Source organism: Salmo salar, chromosome 03 (genome assembly GCF_965601325.2).
Source record: "Salmo salar chromosome 03, fSalSal1, whole genome shotgun sequence".
NCBI classification, from domain to species: domain Eukaryota; kingdom Metazoa; phylum Chordata; class Actinopteri; order Salmoniformes; family Salmonidae; genus Salmo; species Salmo salar.
In genome coordinates this window covers 98,704,096-98,727,500 of record NC_138293.1, presented here as the reverse complement: position 1 = coordinate 98,727,500, position 23,405 = coordinate 98,704,096, and the positions used below count along the sequence as shown (strand labels likewise).

General features: G+C 45.8%; 1 protein-coding gene across 1 annotated transcript in view; it reads right to left on the bottom strand.

Annotated features, from left to right (window-relative positions):
- Window positions 1-23,405, bottom strand: part of LOC106591937 (multidrug resistance-associated protein 1) — a 110,109-nt gene that overhangs the window by 28,433 nt on the left and 58,271 nt on the right. The window contains 9 exon segments of the mRNA XM_082972938.1: window positions 215-329; window positions 1,597-1,648; window positions 10,157-10,189; window positions 14,660-14,837; window positions 19,018-19,185; window positions 20,897-21,073; window positions 21,731-21,857; window positions 22,187-22,256; window positions 22,510-22,597. Of these exon segments, the coding sequence (XP_082829064.1) occupies window positions 215-329; window positions 1,597-1,648; window positions 10,157-10,189; window positions 14,660-14,837; window positions 19,018-19,185; window positions 20,897-21,073; window positions 21,731-21,857; window positions 22,187-22,256; window positions 22,510-22,597 (1,008 nt within the window).

Here is a 23,405-nt window from a genome sequence, read left to right as displayed (position 1 = left end):
GAAAGAGGAGAGAGAGAGGCCAAGAAAAGAGAGAAGAGAGAAACAGAGAGAAAGAGACCAAGAGAAGAGAGGAGAAAGAAAGAAAGAAAGAAAGAGAGACCAAGAGAAGGGAGATTCTAGGTTCAATGTAAGAGATGGACAGTTGCTATGAGGCTCTGGTATACTACATTGACTGTTAATAGGGTGTCATTTAAGATCTCACACAGTCTCTTACCCGTCCGGTGTTGGCCTTGTCAGCCTCTGTGATTCTCCCCACCTCAGCGTTCTTGGCCTTCTTCCCCAGGACCTCTCCTTCTGTCCTCACTGCTGATGTACTGGTATGGTTCTGACTGGAGACACAGAGAGAGAGAGAGGGTTGTAGTGGTATGGTTCTGATTGGAGAGAGAGAGAGAGAGAGGGTTGTAGTGGTATGGTTCTGACTGGAGACACAGAGAGAGAGAGAGGGTTGTAGTGGTATGGTTCTGACTGGAGACACAGAGAGAGAGAGAGGGTTGTAGTGGTATGGTTCTGACTGGAGACACAGAGAGAGAGAGAGGGTTGTAGTGATATGGTTCTGACTGGAGAGAGAGAGAGAGAGAGAGAGAGAGAGAGAGAGAGAGAGAGAGAGAGAGAGAGAGAGAGAGAGAGAGAGAGAGTTGTAGTGGTATGGTTCTGACTGGAGAGGGAGAGAGAGAGAGAGAGAGAGAGAGAGAGGGTTGTAGTGGTATGGTTCTGACTGGAGACACAGAGACACAGAGACACAGACAGAGAGAGAGAGAGGGTTGTAGTGATATGGTTCTGACTGGAGAGGGAGAGAGAGAGAGAGAGAGAGAGAGAGAGAGAGGGTTGTAGTGATATGGTTCTGACTGGAGAGGGAGAGGGAGAGAGAGAGAGAGAGAGAGAGAGAGAGAGGGTTGTAGTGATATGGTTCTGACTGGAGAGGGAGAGAGAGAGAGAGAGAGAGAGAGAGAGAGAGGGTTGTAGTGGTATGGTTCTGACTGGAGACACAGAGACACAGACAGAGAGAGAGAGAGAGAGAGAGAGAGAGAGAGAGAGAGAGAGAGAGAGAGAGAGGGTTGTAGTGATATGGTTCTGACTGGAGAGGGAGGGAGAGAGAGAGAGAGAGAGAGAGAGAGAGAGAGAGGGTTGTAGTGATATGGTTCTGACTGGAGAGGGAGAGGGAGAGGGAGAGAGAGAGAGAGAGAGAGAGAGTTGTAGTGGTATGGTTCTGACTGGAGAGGGAGAGAGAGAGAGAGAGAGAGAGAGAGAGAGAGAGAGAGAGAGAGAGAGAGAGAGGGTTGTAGTGGTATGGTTCTGACTGGAGACACAGAGACACAGAGACACAGACAGAGCGAGAGAGAGAGGGTTGTAGTGATATGGTTCTGACTGGAGAGGGAGAGAGAGAGAGAGAGAGAGAGAGAGAGAGAGAGGGTTGTAGTGGTATGGTTCTGACTGGAGACACAGAGAGACAGTCTCTAGCTGACCTTGTCTAAGCCTATGGTAGGAATTCAATCCAACACAGTAACGACCTGCACACAGCCATAGATTTGAGATGTTTGTAGAGTTTAGCATGAGCTGTAAAGCCAGGGATTTCAGCAGAGCGGAGTGTCCACTCACCCAATCACAGCAGCAGGAAGTCCATTCTCCAGTCCTCTCTTTGGTGCAGAGTCTAGACACCCCAGAGAAGAGACAGACACCTGGTCAGGCCTTTCACTGATTATAGGGAGTACAACACACACTCACACACTCTAGACTCAAACACATACACTATCTCACACAAGCACACAAGCACACACACACAGCTAGAATAACCATAGCAGCATTAGCACCACACAAAGCTGGGTCAGAACAGCTCCAGGGAAACAGCTGCCCTTAGCACTGGTCTCAGGTCAGATCACCACGCCCCAATCCTGACCTTAACTACTAGGAATAGAAACTAAGGAGTAGGGTTGAGCAGTATCCAGATGGCAGAAGGGGGGGGGATACCTAGTCAGTACAACTGAATGCATTCAACTGAAATGTGTCTTCTGGCATTTAACCCTTCTGAATGTTCATACCGTCATAACGTGTCTGTACCCATTTCTCCTTCACCCAAATCCAGATAGCTGATGTTCTGAAAGAGCTGCAAACTCGGGACCCCTACAAATCAGCCGGGCTAGACAATCTGGACGCTCTCTTTCTAAAATGATCTGTTGAAATTGTTGCAACCCCAATTACTAGCCTGTTCAACCTCTCTTTCGTATCGTCTGAGATTCCCATAGATTGGAAAGCTGCCACGGTCATCCCCCTCTTCAAAGGGGGTGACACTCTAGACCCAAGCTGCTACAGACCTATATCTATCCTACCCTGTCTTTCTAAGGTCTTCGAAAGTCAAGTTAACAAACAGATTACCGACCATTTCGAATCCCACCGTACCTTCTCCGCTATGCAATCTGGTTTCAGAGCTGGTCATGGGTGCACCTCAGCCACGCTCAAGGTCCTAAGCGATATCATAACCGCCATCGATAAGAGACATTACTGTGCAGCCGTATTCATCGACCTGGCCAAGGCTTTCGACTCTGTCAATCACAACATTCTTATTGGCAGACTCAACAGCCTTGGTTTCTCAAATGATTGCCTCGCCTGGTTTACCAACTACTTCTCTGATAGAGTTCAGTGTGTCAAATCGGAGGGCCTGTTGTCCGGGCCTCTGGTAGTCTCTATGGGGGTGCCACAGGGTTAAATTCTCGGGCCGAATCTCTTCTCTGTATACATCAATGATGTCGCTCTTGCTGCTGATGATTCTCTGATCCACCTCTACGCAGACGACACCAATCTGTATACTTCTGGCCCCTCTTTGGACACTGTGTTAACTAACTTCCAGACGAGCTTCAATGCCATACAACTCTCCTTCCGTGGCCTCCAACTGCTCTTAAATACAAGTAAAACTAAATGCATGCTCTTCAACCGATCGCTGCCTGCACCTGCCCGCCCGTCCAGCATCACTACTCTGGACGGTTCTGACTTAGAATATGTGGACAACTACAAATACCTGGGTGTCTGGTTAGACTGTAAACTCTCCTTCCAGACTCACATTAAACATCTCCAATCCAAAGTTAAATCTAGAATTGGCTTCCTATTTTGCAACAAAGCATCCTTCACTCATGCTACCAAACATACCCTCGTAAAACTGACTATCCTACCGATCTTCGATTTCGGCGATGTCATTTACAAAATAGCCTCCAACACTCTACTCAACAAATTGGATGCAGTCTGTCACAGTGCCATCCGTTTTGTCACCAAAGCCCCATACACTACCCACCACTGCGACCTGTACGCTCTCGTTGGCTGGCCCTCGCTTCATACTCGTTGCCAAACCCACTGGCTCCAGGTCATCTACAAGTCTCTGCTAGGTAAAGCCCCGCCTTAACTCAGCTCACTGGTCACCATAGCAGCACCCACCCGTAGCACGCGCTCCAGCAGGTATATCTCACTGGTCACCCCCAAAGCCAATTCTTCCTTTGGCCGCCTTTCCTTCCAGTTCTCTGCTGCCAATGACTGGAACGAACTGCAAAAATCTCTGAAACTGGAAACATTTATCTCCCTCACTAGCTTTAAGCATCAGCTGTCAGAGCAGCTCACAGATCACTGCACCTGTTCATAGCCCATCTGTAAACAGCCCATCTATCTACCACATCCCCATACTGTATTTATTTATTTATTTATCTTGCTCCTTTGCACCCCAGTATCTCTACTTGCACATTCATCTTCTGCACATCTACCATTCCAGTGTTTAATTTCTATATTGTAATTACTTCGCCACCATGGCCTATTTATTGCCTTACCTCCCTTATCCTACCTCATTTGCACATGCTGTATATAGACTTTTTCTACTGTATTATTGACTGTATGTTTGTTTACACCATGTGTAACTCTGTGTTGTTGTATGTGTCGAACTGCTTTGCTTTATCTTGGCCAGGTCGCAGTTACAAATGAGAACTTGTTCTCAACTGGTCTACCTGGTTAAATAAAGGTGAAATAAATAAAAAATAAACCATACAGAGGAGTACGGTATTACCGGAAGTGCACACAAGGGGGCGCTGTTTCTAAAACACACAAAACAATTTAGGGCACCAGGGATCTTAATCTAGGAGGGGGGTTGAATATCTCTTAGCAAACCAAATGCAGAGCTGGAGTCCTGAACTTGATAGCATTTATTTCACACATCTTAGATGTCTTATTGTTCAACTGAACTTAAGAGTTGTAAAACAGTGGTGTAGCACGTACCTCCACAGCCCCAACGAGGGAAAATCATCCCGTCGGTATGTCTAAACACTTCTTTATACAGTATACACGGTATATCTCCCAAGCCTACTAAGGATGTTTCCCAAATGCACCCTATTACCTATATAGTGCACTACTTTTGATAGGGTATATGGGGCCCCGGTCAAAAGTAGTGGACTATATAGGGAATAGGTAAGTCGTGCACTATACAGGGCTCTGGTCTAAAGCAGTGCACTTTACAGGGAATAGGGTGCCCTTTGGGAAGTACACTAAACCTGACCCCAGAGCTGTGCTTAAGGGTGAATACATCATAAGCAACCAGGGTATCCATCCAGCATCACTGATATAATGTTATAATGATACCAACCAGGGTATCCATCCAGCATCACTGATATAATGTTATAATGATACCAACCAGGGTATCCATCCAGCATCACTCATATAATGTTATAATGATACCAACCAGGGTATCCATCCAGCATCACTGATATCATGTTATAATGATACCAACCAGGGTATCCATCCAGCATCACTGATATCATGTTATAATGATACCAACCAGGGTATCCATCCAGCATCACTGATATCATGTTGTAATGATACCAACCAGGGTATCCATCCAGCATCACTGATATCATGTTGTAATGATACCAACCAGGGTATCCATCCAGCATCACTGATATAATGTTATAATGATACCAACCAGGGTATCCATCCAGCATCACTCATATCATGTTATAATGATACCAACCAGGGTATCCATCCAGCATCACTGATATAATGTTATAATGATACCAACCAGGGTATCCATCCAGCATCACTGATATAATGTTATAATGATACCAACCAGGGTATCCATCCAGCATCACTGATATCATGTTGTAATGATACCAACCAGGGTATCCATCCAGCATCACTGATATCATGTTGTAATGATACCAACCAGGGTATCCATCCAGCGTCACTGATATCATGTTGTAATGATACCAACCAGGGTATCCATCCAGCATCACTGATATAATGTTATAATGATACCAACCAGGGTATCCATCCAGCATCACTGATATGTTATAATGATACCAACCAGGGTATCCATCCAGCATCACTGATATGTTATAATGATACCAACCAGGGTATCCATCCAGCATCACTGATATAATGTTATAATGATACCAACCAGGGTATCCATCCAGCATCACTGATATAATGTTATAATGATACCAACCAGGGTATCCATCCAGCATCACTGATATAATGTTATAATGATACCAACCAGGTATCCATCCAGCATCACTGATATAATGTTATAATGATACCAACCAGGGTATCCATCCAGCATCACTGATATAATGTTATAATGATACCAACCAGGGTATCCATCCAGCATCACTGATATAATGTTATAATGATACCAACCAGGGTATCCATCCAGCATCACTGATATAATGTTATAATGATACCAACCAGGGTATCCATCCAGCATCACTGATATAATGTTATAATGATACCAACCAGGGTATCCATCCAGCATCACTCATATCATGTTATAATGATACCAACCAGGGTATCCATCCAGCATCACTGATATCATGTTGTAATGATACCAACCAGGGTATCCATCCAGCATCACTGATATCATGTTATAGTGATACCAACCAGGGTATCCATCCAGCATCACTGATATAATGTTATAATGATACCAACCAGGGTATCCATCCAGCATCACTGATATCATGTTATAATGATACCAACCAGGGTATCCATCCAGCATCACTGATATCATGTTATAATGATACCAACCAGGGTATCCATCCAGCATCACTGATATCATGTTATAGTGATACCAACCAGGGTATCCATCCAGCATCACTGATATCATGTTATAATGATACCAACCAGGGTATCCATCCAGTCTCACTGATATCATGTTGTAATGATACCAACCAGGGTATCCATCCAGCATCACTGATATCATGTTATAGTGATACCAACCAGGGTATCCATCCAGCATCACTCATATCATGTTATAATGATACCAGTGAGATAAACTCTCCGTGTTGTCACAACAAAATGGTTTTAAACATCACCCCATGCTCATGTCAAAACGTGCTTCTATGTCATCAAAGAAAAAGTGATTCTATGTCGTCAAACCCTTGACAAGATGCTGTATAACTCAAATGGTTTCAAGTATTGTAAATCCATTCAAATTGATCAGAACATTTCCACCCAAACTGTGAAATTGTGTTAACGCCAGCCGGAATCTCAAGCAGTCTCTTCCCCATCACACTCAGACCCTAGGATCCAGCCCCCTCCAACCCTAACACCTCACAGCCTCAGCCCATTACCCACCCATCATCACTCAATCAGCCCTCCTCCCACCCATCATCACTCAATCAGTCCATTATCCACCCATCATCACTCAATCAGCCCATTACCCACCCATCATCACTCAATCAGCCCTCCTCCCACCCATCATCACTCAATCAGTCCATTATCCACCCATCATCACTCAATCAGCCCTCCTCCCACCCATCATCACTCAATCAGCCCATTACCCACCCATCATCACTCAATCAGCCCATTACCCACCCATCATCACTCAATCAGCCCATTACCCACCCATCATCACTCAATCAGCCCTCCTCCCACCCATCATCACTCAATCAGCCCATTACCCACCCATCATCACTCAATCAGCCCTCCTCCCACCCATCATCACTCAATCAGTCCATTATCCACCCATCATCACTCAATCAGCCCTCCTCCCACCCATCATCACTCAATCAGCCCTCCTCCCACCCATCCAGCCCATTACCCACCCATCATCACTCAATCAGCCCTCATCACTCAATCAGCCCATTATCCACCCATCATCACTCAATCAGCCCTCCTCCCACCCACCATCACTCAATCAGCCCTCCTCCCACCCACCCATCCAGCCCAGAACCCACCCATCATCACCCATCCAGCCCTCCTCCCACCCATCATCACTCAATCAGCCCATTACCCACCCATCATCACTCAATCAGCCCTCCTCCCACCCATCATCACTCAATCAGCCCATTACCCACCCAGGGGCGAAAATCTGATATCAACTTTGGAGGGGACAATTACATTAAATTTTCTCAAGAGCAATTCCTGAGGGGGACACCAAAAGTAGTGCTGTAACACATAGCCTACATTGTAATATGGTAAATGTATATTGAGGAACCAAAGAAATAAGGTGTTTGCCGTACTCCTACCTACCGGTACCCGAAACTACACAACTACTCACAACAGCAATACCATTGCCTTTAACAAATCTTAGTTCAGTCACCAGTTTAAGTTGAGAGTGGGGGTATCCATGGCATTTTCCAATTATGTTCCTATTTTACAAGTCAAAAAAATTGAGAACCTTTCATAATGTTGCCAAACAAAGACTCAACAAACTTACCTGAGACTCCCTGTCTCTGCCAGTCTGTCCCTGCATATCTGTCCCCAACTCTGCTGTCTGTGTGCCATCTGTTGCCTGCTCTGCCTAATGACATCATTGTGAAACATTTCCATTAGAATTTCATTTCTTTCTTATGAACATTTTATCAACTAGTCTTTGAGATATTAGGCTACTAGGGTTCTTACTTTGCGTTTTGGTGTACTGAAAAATACTCTGATGTCCGTCTTTTATTTTTCTGCCATTTTTCTACCTGGCTGGCTGGCTACACACACACACAGTGTGTAGGTTATTTACAGTAGGAGATGGGCTTCTATCATCTTACCTTTTATCATTCTATTTGGGCTTCGATCTAAAAGGTAGCTAGCAAATGTGAAACGGATTAAAATTACAAGAGTTGACAGCTGTATGAGTTCACCATTTACACAACATATGCTGCAACCTTTTGTAATTTTAATAGTTTGTTTCATATTGGCTGGCTTCCAACAATAGCTGAATTTGCAAAGCTAGCAAGCTATAATCTTTGCTACCCGGGTTAAATAAAATAAATAAATAAAAGTTCCCTTGCGACAATTTAGCTTTTGCAACGAGACCATTAAATATATTTAAGACAATGGTAGAAGAGAGTGTAGTTCTTTTCAGTTTGGACTTCAGTTGATCGCTAACCTTATCACAGGGACTTTGAAGCACTAACTTACATCATCTGCATGCTGATCTCGGAATAAATTGACGATAGCAAAGATTCCATCTTTGACGAGGCCACATAAATGGAATAGGTACTAGCTAGCTTAATAGCTAATACTTGCGCGCTAGCTCTGCATATTCAGCTAGTGTGTGTGCGCGATTGACTAGATTAACCTCACGTCAGTTACGTTCATTGAGTGCCTTTCAGACAGTAGATACGACCTCTACGTTACCTTGCCAGTGGATCAAACCATTGTGAGGCAAAGGGTGGGGGTGTCGCAGTCTTTTGAAACTTAACGCGCTATGAAGTGTCTATAATCAGCACAATTGCTTTCATTGCGTATTATTAATATTATTTAAATTACATAGTTATGTTTCAGTGATATATTGGGGGGGACAAATCATATTTTTCCCAGGATGGGGGGGTCGTGTGTCCCCCGTCCCCCCCGGGATTTCCGCCCCTGTACCCACCCATCATCACTCAATCAGCCCTCCTCCCACCCATCATCACTCAATCAGCCCATTACCCACCCATCATCACTCAATCAGCCCATTACCCACCCATCATCACTCAATCAGCCCATTACCCACCCATCATCACTCAATCAGCCCATTACCCACCCATCATCACTCAATCAGCCCATTACCCACCCATCATCACTCAATCAGCCCATTACCCACCCATCATCACTCAATCAGCCCTCCTCCCACCCATCATCACTCAATCAGCCCATTATCCACCCATCATCACTCAATCAGCCCATTACCCACCCATCATCACTCAATCAGCCCTCCTCCCACCCATCATCACTCAATCAGCCCTCCTCCCACCCATCATCACTCAATCAGCCCATTATCCACCCATCATCACTCAATCAGCCCTCCTCCCACCCATCCAGCTCAGAACCCACCCATCATCACAGATTAACTCAACAACAAAGTGAACAAAGTGTCAGGTTTTAGAGTTGAAAACAACATGGACTTGGACTAGGAGTGCTGCTGTAGTGTAGCTGACATGCAAACACATGCATGAGCCAGCCGGTCTGTGTGTCCATACTGCAGGGCCATCTTTACACGGCCTTTACATGGCCTACCACCCTTGTCTCATAGCCTCAGATCAGAGTGACCTCTTACCCTCAGATCAGTGATCTCTTACCCTCAGATCAGAGTGACCTCATAGCCTCAGATCAGTGACCTCGTGACCTCATACCAGTGACCTCGTGACCTCATACCCTCAGATCAGAGTGACCTCATACCCTCAGATCAGAGTGACCTCATACCCTCAGATCAGAGTGACCTCATACCCTCAGATCAGAGTGACCTCATACCCTCAGATCAGAGTGACCTCATACCCTCAGATCAGAGTGACCTCATACCCTCAGATCAGAGTGACAATCTGAAATCAGAGATACTGATGTGAAAATAATTCCTGGAATTCCACCCAACTAAACCAATTATTTCATGTCAAGACAAACTAGTTTATTTTTTATTTTTATCGCCACACCAGTCCTGTAGCCTGACCCCATCCTGACCCCTGTGCTCTCCTAACAGATCAGGATGGTGGAACAAAGCTACCAGTCCAGATCAGTAGTGTTTGTTAAGGGAAAGAGGGAGAAGACAAGGAGAGGTAGCCTGTATAAGGATAGAGACACTAACTAAACCAATGCTGTGTCCCAGATGGCGCTCTATTCCCTACATAGGACTCATATGGCTCTGGTCAAAACAAGTACACTACATAGTGAATATGGTTCCATTTGGGACACAACCCAAGTCTCCTAGGGGACAGACAACCAATCAAACCTTCAGTATCCTCCTCCTCCTCCCTCCCCTCTTCTGAATGGCAGACAGGACAAAAAAGGGGGATGAAAGAAAGAGAGAATGAGAGAGAGAGAAGGAGAGAGAGAGAGCAAAGGAGAGAGAGCGAGCAAAGGAGAGAGAGCGAGAGAGAGAGAGAGAGAGCGAAGGAGAGAGAGAGAGAGAGCGAAGGAGAGAGAGAGAGAGCGAAGGAGAGAGAGAGAGAGCGAAGGAGAGAGAGAGAGCGAAGGAGAGAGAGAGAGCGAAGGAGAGAGAGAGAGAGAAGAGAGTGAAGGAGAGAGAAGGAGAAAGAGAGGAGAGAGAGAGAGAGAGAGAGAGAGATTGAAGGAGAGATAGAGAGAAGGGGAGAAAGAGAGAGAGAAGAGAGATGAGGGAGATGAGAGAGAGCGCGAAGGAGAAAGAGAAAGAGACAAACGTAAAAATACATTAAATAGAAAAACAATAGTAAAAGGCAGGGTTGGGAAGTAACTGATTACATGTAATACATTAAATGTAATCTGATTACAAAAAAATATATAACTAATCTGTTACGCTACCAGCAAACATATTGTAATCCGACTACAGATACTTTTGAAAAACTAGATAATTACTTATTGGATTACTATTACATATAGACAGGATGTTTGTGAAAAAATACATTATGGCACCTTTCGGTTTTCTGAATGACATTCAATTCAACATTCAAAAAAGGTGCAAATTTAAGATTTTTCCACCTGAGACAGTCTGACCACCAATCAGAAAACACTATGTCGACACACCAAATGATGACCACCAATCAGAAACCACTATGTCGACACACCAAATGATGACCACCAATCAGAAACCACTATGTCGACACACCAAATGATGACCACCAATCAGAAACCACTATGTCGACACACCAAATGATGACCACCAATCAGAAACCACTATGACGACACACCAAATGTGTTTGATGGATCCTTTTTGTCTTCTTCTAATGAAAGTAATCCAAAAGTAATCAGATTACATTACTGTAATCGTTAATGAGTAATCCAAAAATTACATTACTGATTACAATTTGACAGGTAACTGGTAATTGTAACAGATTACATTTATAAAGTAACCTACCCAACCCTGACGAAAGGAGAGAGACAAACCATTATGTAATATGACTAGTTTAAAACGCTGAACACACAACAAGCAGGGGAGTCGGTGCTAATGTGGTGGTGTTAAACTGGTACGGACAACAAGCAGGGGAGGCGGTGCTAATGTGGTGGTGTTAAACTGGTACGGACAACAAGCAGGGGAGACGGTGCTAATGTGGTGGTGTTAAACTGGTACGGACAACAAGCAGGGGAGACGGTGCTAATGTGGTGGTGTTAAACTGGTACGGACAACAAGCAGGGGAGACGGTGCTAATGTGGTGGTGTTAAACTGGTACGGACAACAAGCAGGGGAGACGGCGCTAATGTGGTGGTGTTAAACTGGTACGGACAACAAGCAGGGGAGACGGTGCTAATGTGGTGGCGTTAAACTGGTACGGACAACAAGCAGGGGAGTCGGTGCTAATGTGGTGGTGTTAAACTGGTACGGACAACAAGCAGGGGAGTCGGTGCTAATGTGGTGGTGTTAAACTGGTACGGACAACAAGCAGGGGAGACGGTGCTAATGTGGTGGTGTTAAACTGGTACGGACAACAAGCAGGGGAGACGGCGCTAATGTGTTGGTGTTAAACTGGTACGGACAACAAGCAGGGGAGACGGTGCTAATGTGGTGGTGTTAAACTGGTACGGACAACAAGCAGGGGAGACGGTGCTAATGTGGTGGTGTTAAACTGGTATGGACAACAAGCAGGGGAGGCGGTGCTAATGTGGTGGTGTTAAACTGGTACGGACAACAAGCAGGGGAGACGGTGCTAATGTGGTGGTGTTAAACTGGTACGGACAACAAGCAGGGGAGACGGTGCTAATGTGGTGGTGTTAAACTGGTACGGACAACAAGCAGGGGAGACGGTGCTAATGTGGTGGTGTTAAACTGGTACGGACAACAAGCAGGGGAGACGGTGCTAATGTGGTGGTGTTAAACTGGTACGGACAACAAGCAGGGGAGACGGTGCTAATGTGGTGGTGTTAAACTGGTACGGACAACAAGCAGGGGAGACGGTGCTAATGTGGTGGTGTTAAACTGGTACGGACAACAAGCAGGGGAGACGGTGCTAATGTGGTGGTGTTAAACTGGTATGGACAACAAGCAGGGGAGGCGGTGCTAATGTGGTGGTGTTAAACTGGTACGGACAACAAGCAGGGGAGACGGTGCTAATGTGGTGGTGTTAAACTGGTACGGACAACAAGCAGGGGAGGCGGTGCTAATGTGGTGGTGTTAAACTGGTACGGACAACAAGCAGGGGAGACGGTGCTAATGTGGTGGTGTTAAACTGGTACGGACAACAAGCAGGGGAGACGGTGCTAATGTGGTGGTGTTAAACTGGTACGGACAACAAGCAGGGGAGACGGTGCTAATGTGGTGGTGTTAAACTGGTACGGACAACAAGCAGGGGAGACGGTGCTAATGTGGTGGTGTTAAACTGGTACGGACAACAAGCAGGGGAGACGGCGCTAATGTGGTGGTGTTAAACTGGTACGGACAACAAGCAGGGGAGACGGTGCTAATGTGGTGGTGTTAAACTGGTACGGACAACAAGCAGGGGAGACGGCGCTAATGTGGTGGTGTTAAACTGGTACGGACAACAAGCAGGGGAGACGGTGCTAATGTGGTGGTGTTAAACTGGTACGGACAACAAGCAGGGGAGACGGCGCTAATGTGGTGGTGTTAAACTGGTACGGACAACAAGCAGGGGAGACGGTGCTAATGTGGTGGCGTTAAACTGGTACGGACAACAAGCAGGGGAGTCGGTGCTAATGTGGTGGTGTTAAACTGGTACGGACAACAAGCAGGGGAGTCGGTGCTAATGTGGTGGTGTTAAACTGGTACGGACAACAAGCAGGGGAGACGGTGCTAATGTGGTGGTGTTAAACTGGTACGGACAACAAGCAGGGGAGACGGCGCTAATGTGTTGGTGTTAAACTGGTACGGACAACAAGCAGGGGAGACGGTGCTAATGTGGTGGTGTTAAACTGGTACGGACAACAAGCAGGGGAGACGGTGCTAATGTGGTGGTGTTAAACTGGTATGGACAACAAGCAGGGGAGGCGGTGCTAATGTGGTGGTGTTAAACTGGTACGGACAACAAGCAGGGGAGACGGTGCTAATGTGGTGGTGTTAAACTGGTACGGACAACAAGCAGGGGAGACGGTGCTAATGTGGTGGTGTTAAACTGGTACGGACAACAAGCAGGGGAGACGGTGCTAATGTGGTGGTGTTAAACTGGTACGGACAACAAGCAGGGGAGACGGTGCTAATGTGGTGGTGTTAAACTGGTACGGACAACAAGCAGGGGAGACGGTGCTAATGTGGTGGTGTTAAACTGGTACGGACAACAAGCAGGGGAGACGGTGCTAATGTGGTGGTGTTAAACTGGTACGGACAACAAGCAGGGGAGACGGTGCTAATGTGGTGGTGTTAAACTGGTACGGACAACAAGCAGGGGAGACGGTGCTAATGTGGTGGTGTTAAACTGGTACGGACAACAAGCAGGGGAGACGGTGCTAATGTGGTGGTGTTAAACTGGTACGGAGGGGGAGGGACTAGCTCTTGGTGATGAACTGGAACAATGGAATCACATGTTTTCAAATAGAGGACAAAACAGATGATGACATGACAAATGGTGACAATGACTATAGTGGTTATAGAGATGATGACATGACAAATGGTGACAATGACTACAGTGGTTATAGAGATGATGACATGACAAATGGTGACTATGACTACAGTGGTTATAGAGATGATGACATGACAAATGGTGACAATGACTATAGTGGTTATAGAGATGATGACATGACAAATGGTGACAATGACTATAGTGGTTATACAGATGATGACATGACAAATGGTGACTATGACTACAGTGGTTATAGAGATGATGACATGACAAATGGTGACTATGACTATAGTGGTTATAGAGATGATGACATGACAAATGGTGACTATGACTATAGTGGTTATAGAGATGATGACATGACAAATGGTGACAATGACTACAGTGGTTATAGAGATGATGACATGACAAATGGTGACTATGACTATAGTGGTTATAGAGATGATGACATGACAAATGGTGACAATGACTATAGTGGTTATAGAGATGATGACATGACAAATGGTGACTATGACTACAGTGGTTATAGAGATGATGACATGACAAATGGTGACTATGACTACAGTGGTTATAGAGATGATGACATGACAAATGGTGACAATGACTATAGTGGTTATAGAGATGATGACATGACAAATGGTGACAATGACTACAGTGGTTATAGTGTAGAGATGTAGCTAGCTGCTGCTGATGATGATGATGGTTAGAGTAGGTAAGGAGGTATAGCTGATGATGAAGATAATATATGTCACCTGATTCGTCATCTTCCTGCTCTTTGTTGGCGTAGGTCCTGAGGAACTCAGCGAAGGCCCCGTCACGTGCCATCAGCTCCAGGTAGGAGCCCATCTCAGTGATCTCTCCCTCCACCATCACCAGGATCAGATCTGCCTGGGGCAGGAAGCTCAGACCGTGGGTCACCAGGACACGAGTCTACGGAGACAGAGACAAACACACAGAGGGTCAAGATAAGGACTTTTTAAACAGATACAGTATATTAAGGGATTTTAGTTGAATTGACAGGTTGAAGATAGATATGGCACACAGACACAATCCATCTCTCAGTTGTCTCAAGGCTTAAAAATCATTATTTAACCCGTCTCCTCCCCTTCATCTATACTGATTGAAGTGGATTTAACAAGTGACATCAATAAGGGATCACCTGGATTCACCTGGTCAATCTATGTCATGGAAAGAGCATGTTTTGTACACTGAGTATATATACAGTACATATACTGTATATTTTGAATGAACAGCTGACTGAAGACTGGACAGCCGGGGATTTGTGCGGTTGAGTCCGTTTCAAAGATGGTGGATAAATGAAGATAGTTCACCTAGGATATTTACCATTTACCTTAGTTCATTGACTGTATAATATGAACCAGATAACAGCTGGGTCTGGTCTACTTAGTTCATTGACTGTAGATGAACCAGATAACAGCTGGGTCTGGTCTACTTAGTTCATTGACTGTAGATGAACCAGATAACAGCTGGGTCTGGTCTACTTAGTTCATTGACTGTATAATATGAACCAGATAACAGCTGGGTCTGGTCTACTTAGTTCATTGACTGTAGATGAACCAGATAACAGCTGGGTCTGGACTACTTAGTTCATTGACTGTATAATATGAACCAGATAACAGCTGGGTCTGGTCTACTTAGTTCATTGACTGTATAATATGAACCAGATAACAGCTGGGTCTGGTCTACTTAGTTCATTGACTGTATAATATGAACCAGATAACAGCTGGGTTTGGTCTACTTAGTTCATTGACTGTATAATATGAACCAGATAACAGCTGGGTCTGGTCTACTTAGTTCATTGACTGTATAATATGAACCAGATAACAGCTGGGTCTGGTCTACTTAGTTAATTGACTGTAGATGAACCAGATAACAGCTGGGTCTGGTCTACTTAGTTCATTGACTGTATAATATGAACCAGATAACAGCTGGGTTTGGTCTACTTAGTTCATTGACTGTATAATATGAACCAGATAACAGCTGGGTCTGGTCTACTTAGTTCATTGACTGTATAATATGAGCCAGATAACAGCTGGGTTTGGTCTACTTAGTTCATTGACTGTATAATATGAACCAGATAACAGCTGGGTCTGGTCTACTTAGTTCATTGACTGTATAATATGAACCAGATAACAGCTGGGTCTGGTCTACTTAGTTCATTGACTGTAGATGAACCAGATAACAGCTGGGTCTGGTCTACTTAGTTCATTGACTGTATAATATGAACCAGATAACAGCTGGGTCTGGTCTACTTAGTTCATTGACTGTATAATATGAACCAGATAACAGCTGGGTCTGGTCTACTTAGTTCATTGACTGTATAATATGAACCAGATAACAGCTGGGTCTGGTCTACTTAGTTCATTGACTGTATAATATGAACCAGATAACAGCTGGGTCTGGTCTACTTAGTTCATTGACTGTATAATATGAACCAGATAACAGCTGGGTCTGGTCTACTTAGTTCATTGACTGTATAATATGAACCAGATAACAGCTGGGTCTGGTCTACTTAGTTCATTGACTGTAGATGAACCAGATAACAGCTGGGTCTGGTCTACTTAGTTCATTGACTGTAGATGAACCAGATAACAGCTGGGTCTGGTCTACTTAGTTCATTGACTGTATAATATGAACCAGATAACAGCTGGGTCTGGTCTACTTAGTTCATTGACTGTATAATATGAACCAGATAACAGCTGGGTCTGGTCTACTTAGTTCATTGACTGTAGATGAACCAGATAACAGCTGGGTCTGGTCTACTTAGTTCATTGACTGTATAATATGAACCAGATAACAGCTGGGTCTGGTCTACTTAGTTCATTGACTGTAGATGAACCAGATAACAGCTGGGTCTGGTCTACTTAGTTCATTGACTGTATAATATGAACCAGATAACAGCTGGGTCTGGTCTACTTAGTTCATTGACTGTAGATGAACCAGATAACAGCTGGGTCTGGTCTACTTAGTTCATTGACTGTATAATATGAACCAGATAACAGCTGGGTCTGGTCTACTTAGTTTATTGACTGTATAATATGAACCAGATAACAGCTGGGTCTGGTCTACTTAGTTCATTGACTGTAGATGAACCAGATAACAGCTGGGTCTGGTCTACTTAGTTCATTGACTGTATAATATGAACCAGATAACAGCTGGGTCTGGTCTACTTAGTTCATTGACTGTAGATGAACCAGATAACAGCTGGGTCTGGTCTACTTAGTTCATTGACTGTATAATATGAACCAGATAACAGCTGGGTCTGGTCTACTTAGTTCATTGACTGTAGATGAACCAGATAACAGCTGGGTCTGGTCTACTTAGTTCATTGACTGTATAATATGAACCAGATAACAGCTGGGTCTGGTCTACTTAGTTCATTGACTGTAGATGAACCAGATAACAGCTGGGTCTGGTCTACTTAGTTCATTGACTGTATAATATGAACCAGATAACAGCTGGGTCTGGTCTACTTAGTTCATTGACTGTAGATGAACCAGATAACAGCTGGGTCTGGTCTACTTAGTTCATTGACTGTATAATATGAACCAGATAACAGCTGGGTCTGGTCTACTTAGTTTATTGACTGTAGATGAACCAGATAACAGCTGGGTCTGGTCTACTTAGTTCATTGACTGTATAATATGAACCAGATAACAGCTGGGTCTGGTCTACTTAGTTTATTGACTGTAGATGAACCAGATAACAGCTGGGTCTGGTCTACTTAGTTCATTGACTGTATAATATGAACCAGATAACAGCTGGGTCTGGTCTACTTAGTTTATTGACTGTATAATATGAACCAGATAACAGCTGGGTCTGGTCTACTTAGTTCATTGACTGTATAATATGAACCAGATAACAGCTGGGTCTGGTCTACTTAGTTCATTGACTGTATAATATGAACCAGATAACAGCTGGGTCTGGTCTACTTAGTTCATTGACTGTAGATGAACCAGATAACAGCTGGGTCTGGTCTACTTAGTTCATTGACTGTATAATATGAACCAGATAACAGCTGGGTCTGGTCTACTTAGTTCATTGACTGTAGATGAACCAGATAACAGCTGGGTCTGGTCTACTTAGTTCATTGACTGTATAATATGAACCAGATAACAGCTGGGTCAGGTCTACTTAGTTCATTGACTGTAGATGAACCAGATAACAGCTGGGTCTGGTCTACTTAGTTCATTGACTGTATAATATGAACCAGATAACAGCTGGGTCTGGTCTACTTAGTTCATTGACTGTAGATGAACCAGATAACAGCTGGGTCTGGTCTACTTAGTTCATTGACTGTATAATATGAACCAGATAACAGCTGGGTCTGGTCTACTTAGTTTATTGACTGTAGATGAACCAGATAACAGCTGGGTCTGGTCTACTTAGTTCATTGACTGTATAATATGAACCAGATAACAGCTGGGTCTGGTCTACTTAGTTTATTGACTGTAGATGAACCAGATAACAGCTGGGTCTGGACTACTTAGTTCATTGACTGTATAATATGAACCAGATAACAGCTGGGTCTGGTCTACTTAGTTCATTGACTGTATAATATGAACCAGATAACAGCTGGGTCTGGTCTACTTAGTTTATTGACTGTAGATGAACCAGATAACAGCTGGGTCTGGTCTACTTAGTTTATTGACTGTATAATATGAACCAGATAACAGCTGGGTCTGGTCTACTTAGTTCATTGACTGTAGATGAACCAGATAACAGCTGGGTCTGGTCTACTTAGTTTATTGACTGTATAATATGAACCAGATAACAGCTGGGTCTGGTCTACTTAGTTTATTGACTGTAGATGAACCAGATAACAGCTGGGTCTGGTCTACTTAGTTTATTGACTGTATAATATGAACCAGATAACAGCTGGGTCTGGTCTACTTAGTTTATTGACTGTAGATGAACCAGATAACAGCTGGGTCTGGTCTACTTAGTTCAGCCCCCAGCAAGGACGTCCCATGTCTGAAGGAAGATACACACAGACTCACACTGTAAACCAAATCCAAACTTATCACACACACCAAAACACATCCCTATAATAAACCCTGACCTCTGTTTTGGGGTTAGGACCTCTTACCCTGTCCTTGAGGACGCCCTGGGGCCCGACAACCTTCTCGAAGATGTGTTTGCCCACGTGGGCGTCAACCGCCGACAGAGGATCGTCCAATAGATAGACAGCACAGTCGCAGTAGACCGCCCTGGCCAGACTGACCCTCTGCTTCTGACCCCCTGACAGGTTCACACCCTGAAGAGGAGGAGGGAAGACACCTGTGTTAAAATACATCAATACTGCCAGTACCCAAGACCAGACATGGGTTCTCTATTCACCACCTGTACAGCAGGATACATTATCTCACTACCTGTACAGCAGGATATATTATCTCACTACCTGTACAGCAGGATACATTATCTCACCACCTGTACAGCAGGATACATTATCTCACTACCTGTACAGCAGGATACATTATCTCACTACCTGTACAGCAGGATACATTATCTCACTACCTGTACAGCAGGATACATTATCTCACTACCTGTACAGCAGGATACATTATCTCACCACCTGTACAGCAGGATACATTATCTCACCACCTGTACAGCAGGATACATTATCTCACCACCTATACAGCAGGATACATTATCTCACCACCTGTACAGCAGGATACATTATCTCACTACCTGTACAGCAGGATACATTATCTCACCACCTGTACAGCAGGATACATTATCTCACTACCTGTACAGCAGGATACATTATCTCACTACCTGTACAGCAGGATACATTATCTCACCACCTGTACAGCAGGATACATTATCTCACTACCTGTACAGCAGGATACATTATCTCACTACCTGTACAGCAGGATACATTATCTCACTACCTGTATAGCAGGATACATTATCTCAAGACCAGACATGGGTTCTCTATTCACCACCTGTACAGCAGGATACATTATCTCACTACCTGTACAGCAGGATACATTATCTCACCACCTGTACAACAGGATACATTATCTCACTACCTGTACAGCAGGATACATTATCTCACTACCTGTACAGCAGGATACATTATCTCACTACCTGTACAGCAGGATACATTATCTCAAGACCAGACATGGGTTCTCTATTCACTACCTGTACAGCAGGATACATTATCTCACTACCTGTACAGCAGGATACATTATCTCAAGACCAGACATGGGTTCTCTATTCACTACCTGTACAGCAGGATACATTATCTCACTACCTGTACAGCAGGATACATTATCTCAAGGCACACAGGGAGTGTTTCAAACCAACAACCTGGGTCCTCTCCTGGGCCTACCAGTGGGTCCCAGCACTTACAAAACCAGTGACCATGGCCTCACCATCAGACCCCCTCCTGTCCTCACCTTCTCCCTGATCTAACCCCCACTAGACCCCCTCCTGTCCTCACCTTCTCCCTGATCTAACCTTACCCCCCACCAGACCCTCTCCTGTCCTCACCTTCTCCCTGATCTAACCCCCACTAGACCCCCTCCTGTCCTCACCTTCTCCCTGATCTAACCTTACCCCCCACCAGACCCTCTCCTGTCCTCACCTTCTCCCTGATCTAACCCCCACCAGACCCCCTCCTGTCCTCACCTTCTCCCTGATCTAACCCTAACCCCCACCAGACCCCCTCCTGTCCTCACCTTCTCCCTGATCTAACCCTATCCCCCACCAGACCCCCTCCTGTCCTCACCTTCTCCCTGATCTAACCCCCACCAGACCCCTTCCTGTCCTCACCTTCTCCCTGATCTAACCTTAACCCCCACCAGACCCCCTCCTGTCCTCACCTTCTCCCTGATCTAACCCTAACCCCCACCAGACCCCCTCCTGTCCTCACCTTCTCCCTGATCTAACCCCCACCAGACCCCCTCCTGTCCTCACCTTCTCCCTGATCTAACCCCCACCAGACCCCCTCCTGTCCTCACCTTCTCCCCGATCTCAGTGCCGTCTCCAGCAGGCAGGATCTCCAGGTCTGGCAGCAGGGCGCAGGCCTCCACCACTCTGTGGTACCAGCTCTCCTTCCTTTCCTGACCAAACACTATGTTGTCTTTCAGGGTGGCATTCTGGATCCATGCCTGCTGAGGTACATAGGCCACAGAGCCCTGGAGAGAGAGAGAGAGAGAGAGAGAGAGAGAGAGGGAGAGGGAGAGGGAGAGAGAGAGAGAGAGAGAGAGAGAGAGAGAGAGAGGGAGGGAGGGAGGGAGGGAGGGAGGGAGGGAGGGAGGGAGGCAGAGAGAGGGAGAGAGGGAGAGCAGAGAGAGAGAGAGAGAGAGGGAGAGGGAGAGGGAGAGGGGAGAGAGAGAGAGAGAGAGAGGGAGAGGGAGAGGGAGACGGAAGAGAGAGAGAGAGAGGAGGGGAGAGAGGGGGAGAGGGAGGGGAGAGAGAGAGAAAGAGGGAGAGAGGGAGAGAGAGAGAGGGAGAGGGAGAGAGAGAGAGAGGGAGAGAGAGAGAGAGAGGGAGAGGGAGAGGGAGAGAGAGAGACACACATAGCATCAACAGTCATAGCTGCTGATGTTAAAACCAACTACATCATGCCGTGGTCTGGTGTCTTAGCTCCAGACTCTGGACCCCATGCCCTGGTGACGTGGGTTGGAGCCCCGCCTTGGCCAGCTTCTGTCAACACCCCTACTATCCGTCTCCCTGGCAACACACCTGAACTGTCCAAAATAATAGAAATATAGGAGTTTCCAATCTCCTTAAAAGAACAACACCCAATCACATCTCTCTCTCTGTGTTGTCAGCCTGAAGTGTGTATGTACCTTGACAGAGACAGATCCCTCTAGTTTCTCCATCTCCCCCAGCAGAGCAGAGAGCAGAGAGGATTTCCCTGAGCCAACGTGTCCCACCACAGCTACCAGAGACCCATCTGGGATATGTACACTCAACCTGCAGACACACAGAGAGGGGAGAGAGGGAGAGAGGGAGAGAGGGAGAGAGGGAGAGTTGGGAGAAAGAGAGAGAGAGAAGGAGAGTTGGGAGAGAGAGAGAAAGGGAGAGCGAGACAGCGAGGGAGAGCGAGACAGCGAGGGAGAGCGAGACAGCGAGGGAGAGCGAGACAGCGAGGGAGAGCGAGAGAGGGAGAACGAGACGGCCAGAGAGGAGTTAGAGGCTGTGTGTATGTATACTATAGTAATAGAATGTGCAGTAAGCCTCCAACTGATATGAGAGAGGGGGGTGAATACATAGGACAACACACACACTTCTTTGAGCAATACCTCTTCAGAGTGGGGGTGTCGTTTCTAGACCAGCTGAACACCCCGTCCTCAATGGAGATGCTGTCTGAGCCTGGGAACAGAGGAAGACATAAAAGAGGAGAGAGAGGAAGAGAGTAGAGAGAGAGAGAGCCTCATCAAAGACTAACACATCAAACAGCATCTGGTACAGAGGCTGGGATGACCTTTCTGCCTGTGTTTCTCACTCTGTCTGCCTGTGTTTCTCACTCTGTCTGTGTGTGTTTCTCACTCTGTGTGTGTGTGTGTGTGTGTGTGTGTGTGTGTGTGTGTGTGTGTGTGTGTGTGTGTGTGTGTGTGTGACTCACAGCCTGCTACAGCCCTGCGCTCCACACTGTCCTCCTGCAGCTCCTCATGAGACAGAAACACACACAGACGTTTCATAGAAACACTGGCCTGCAGAGAGATGGAGGGAAGGAGAGAGAAAGACGGGGAGAGAGAGAGACAGATGGAGGGAGAGAGAAAGATGGAGGGAGAGAGACAGAGAGAGATGGAGGGAGATAGAAAGAGAGACAGATGGAGGAAGGAGAGAGAAAGAGAGAGACAGAGATGGAGGAAGGAGAGAGAAAGAGACAGGGAGAGAGAGAGACAGATGGAGGGAGAGAGAAAGAGAGATGGAGGGAGCGAGAAAGAGAGAGATGGAGGGAGAGAGAAAGAGAGAGACAGAGATGGAGGAAGGAGAGAGAAAGAGACGGGGGGAGAGAGAGACAGATGGAGGGAGAGAGACAGATGGAGGGAGAGAGGAAGAGAGAGAGAGATGGAGGAAGGAGAAAGAGACAGGGAGAGAGAGATGGAAGGAGAGAGAAAGAGAGAGATGGAGGGAGAGAGAAAGAGAGAGACAGATGGAGGAAGGAGAGAGAAAGAGAGAGACAGAGATGGAGGAAGGAGAGAGAAAGAGACAGGGAGGGAGAGAGACAGATGGAGGGAGAGAGAAAGAGAGAGATGGAGGGAGAGAGAAAGAGAGAGACAGATGGAGGAAGGAGAGAAAAAGAGACAGGGAGAGAGAGATGGAAGGAGAGAGAAAGAGAGAGACAGAGATGGAGGAAGGAGACAGCAGGGAGAGGATGCACATTAGTGATGCGCAGGTTGATTCATAACCCACAGTCCCTCAGTTATATCTGCAGGCGGATGGGTGGCTGGTGGTTGGTTGGCTGAAGGGCGGCGACTGATGGGCGGGTGGTAGGGTGGCTGAAGGGCGGGTGGG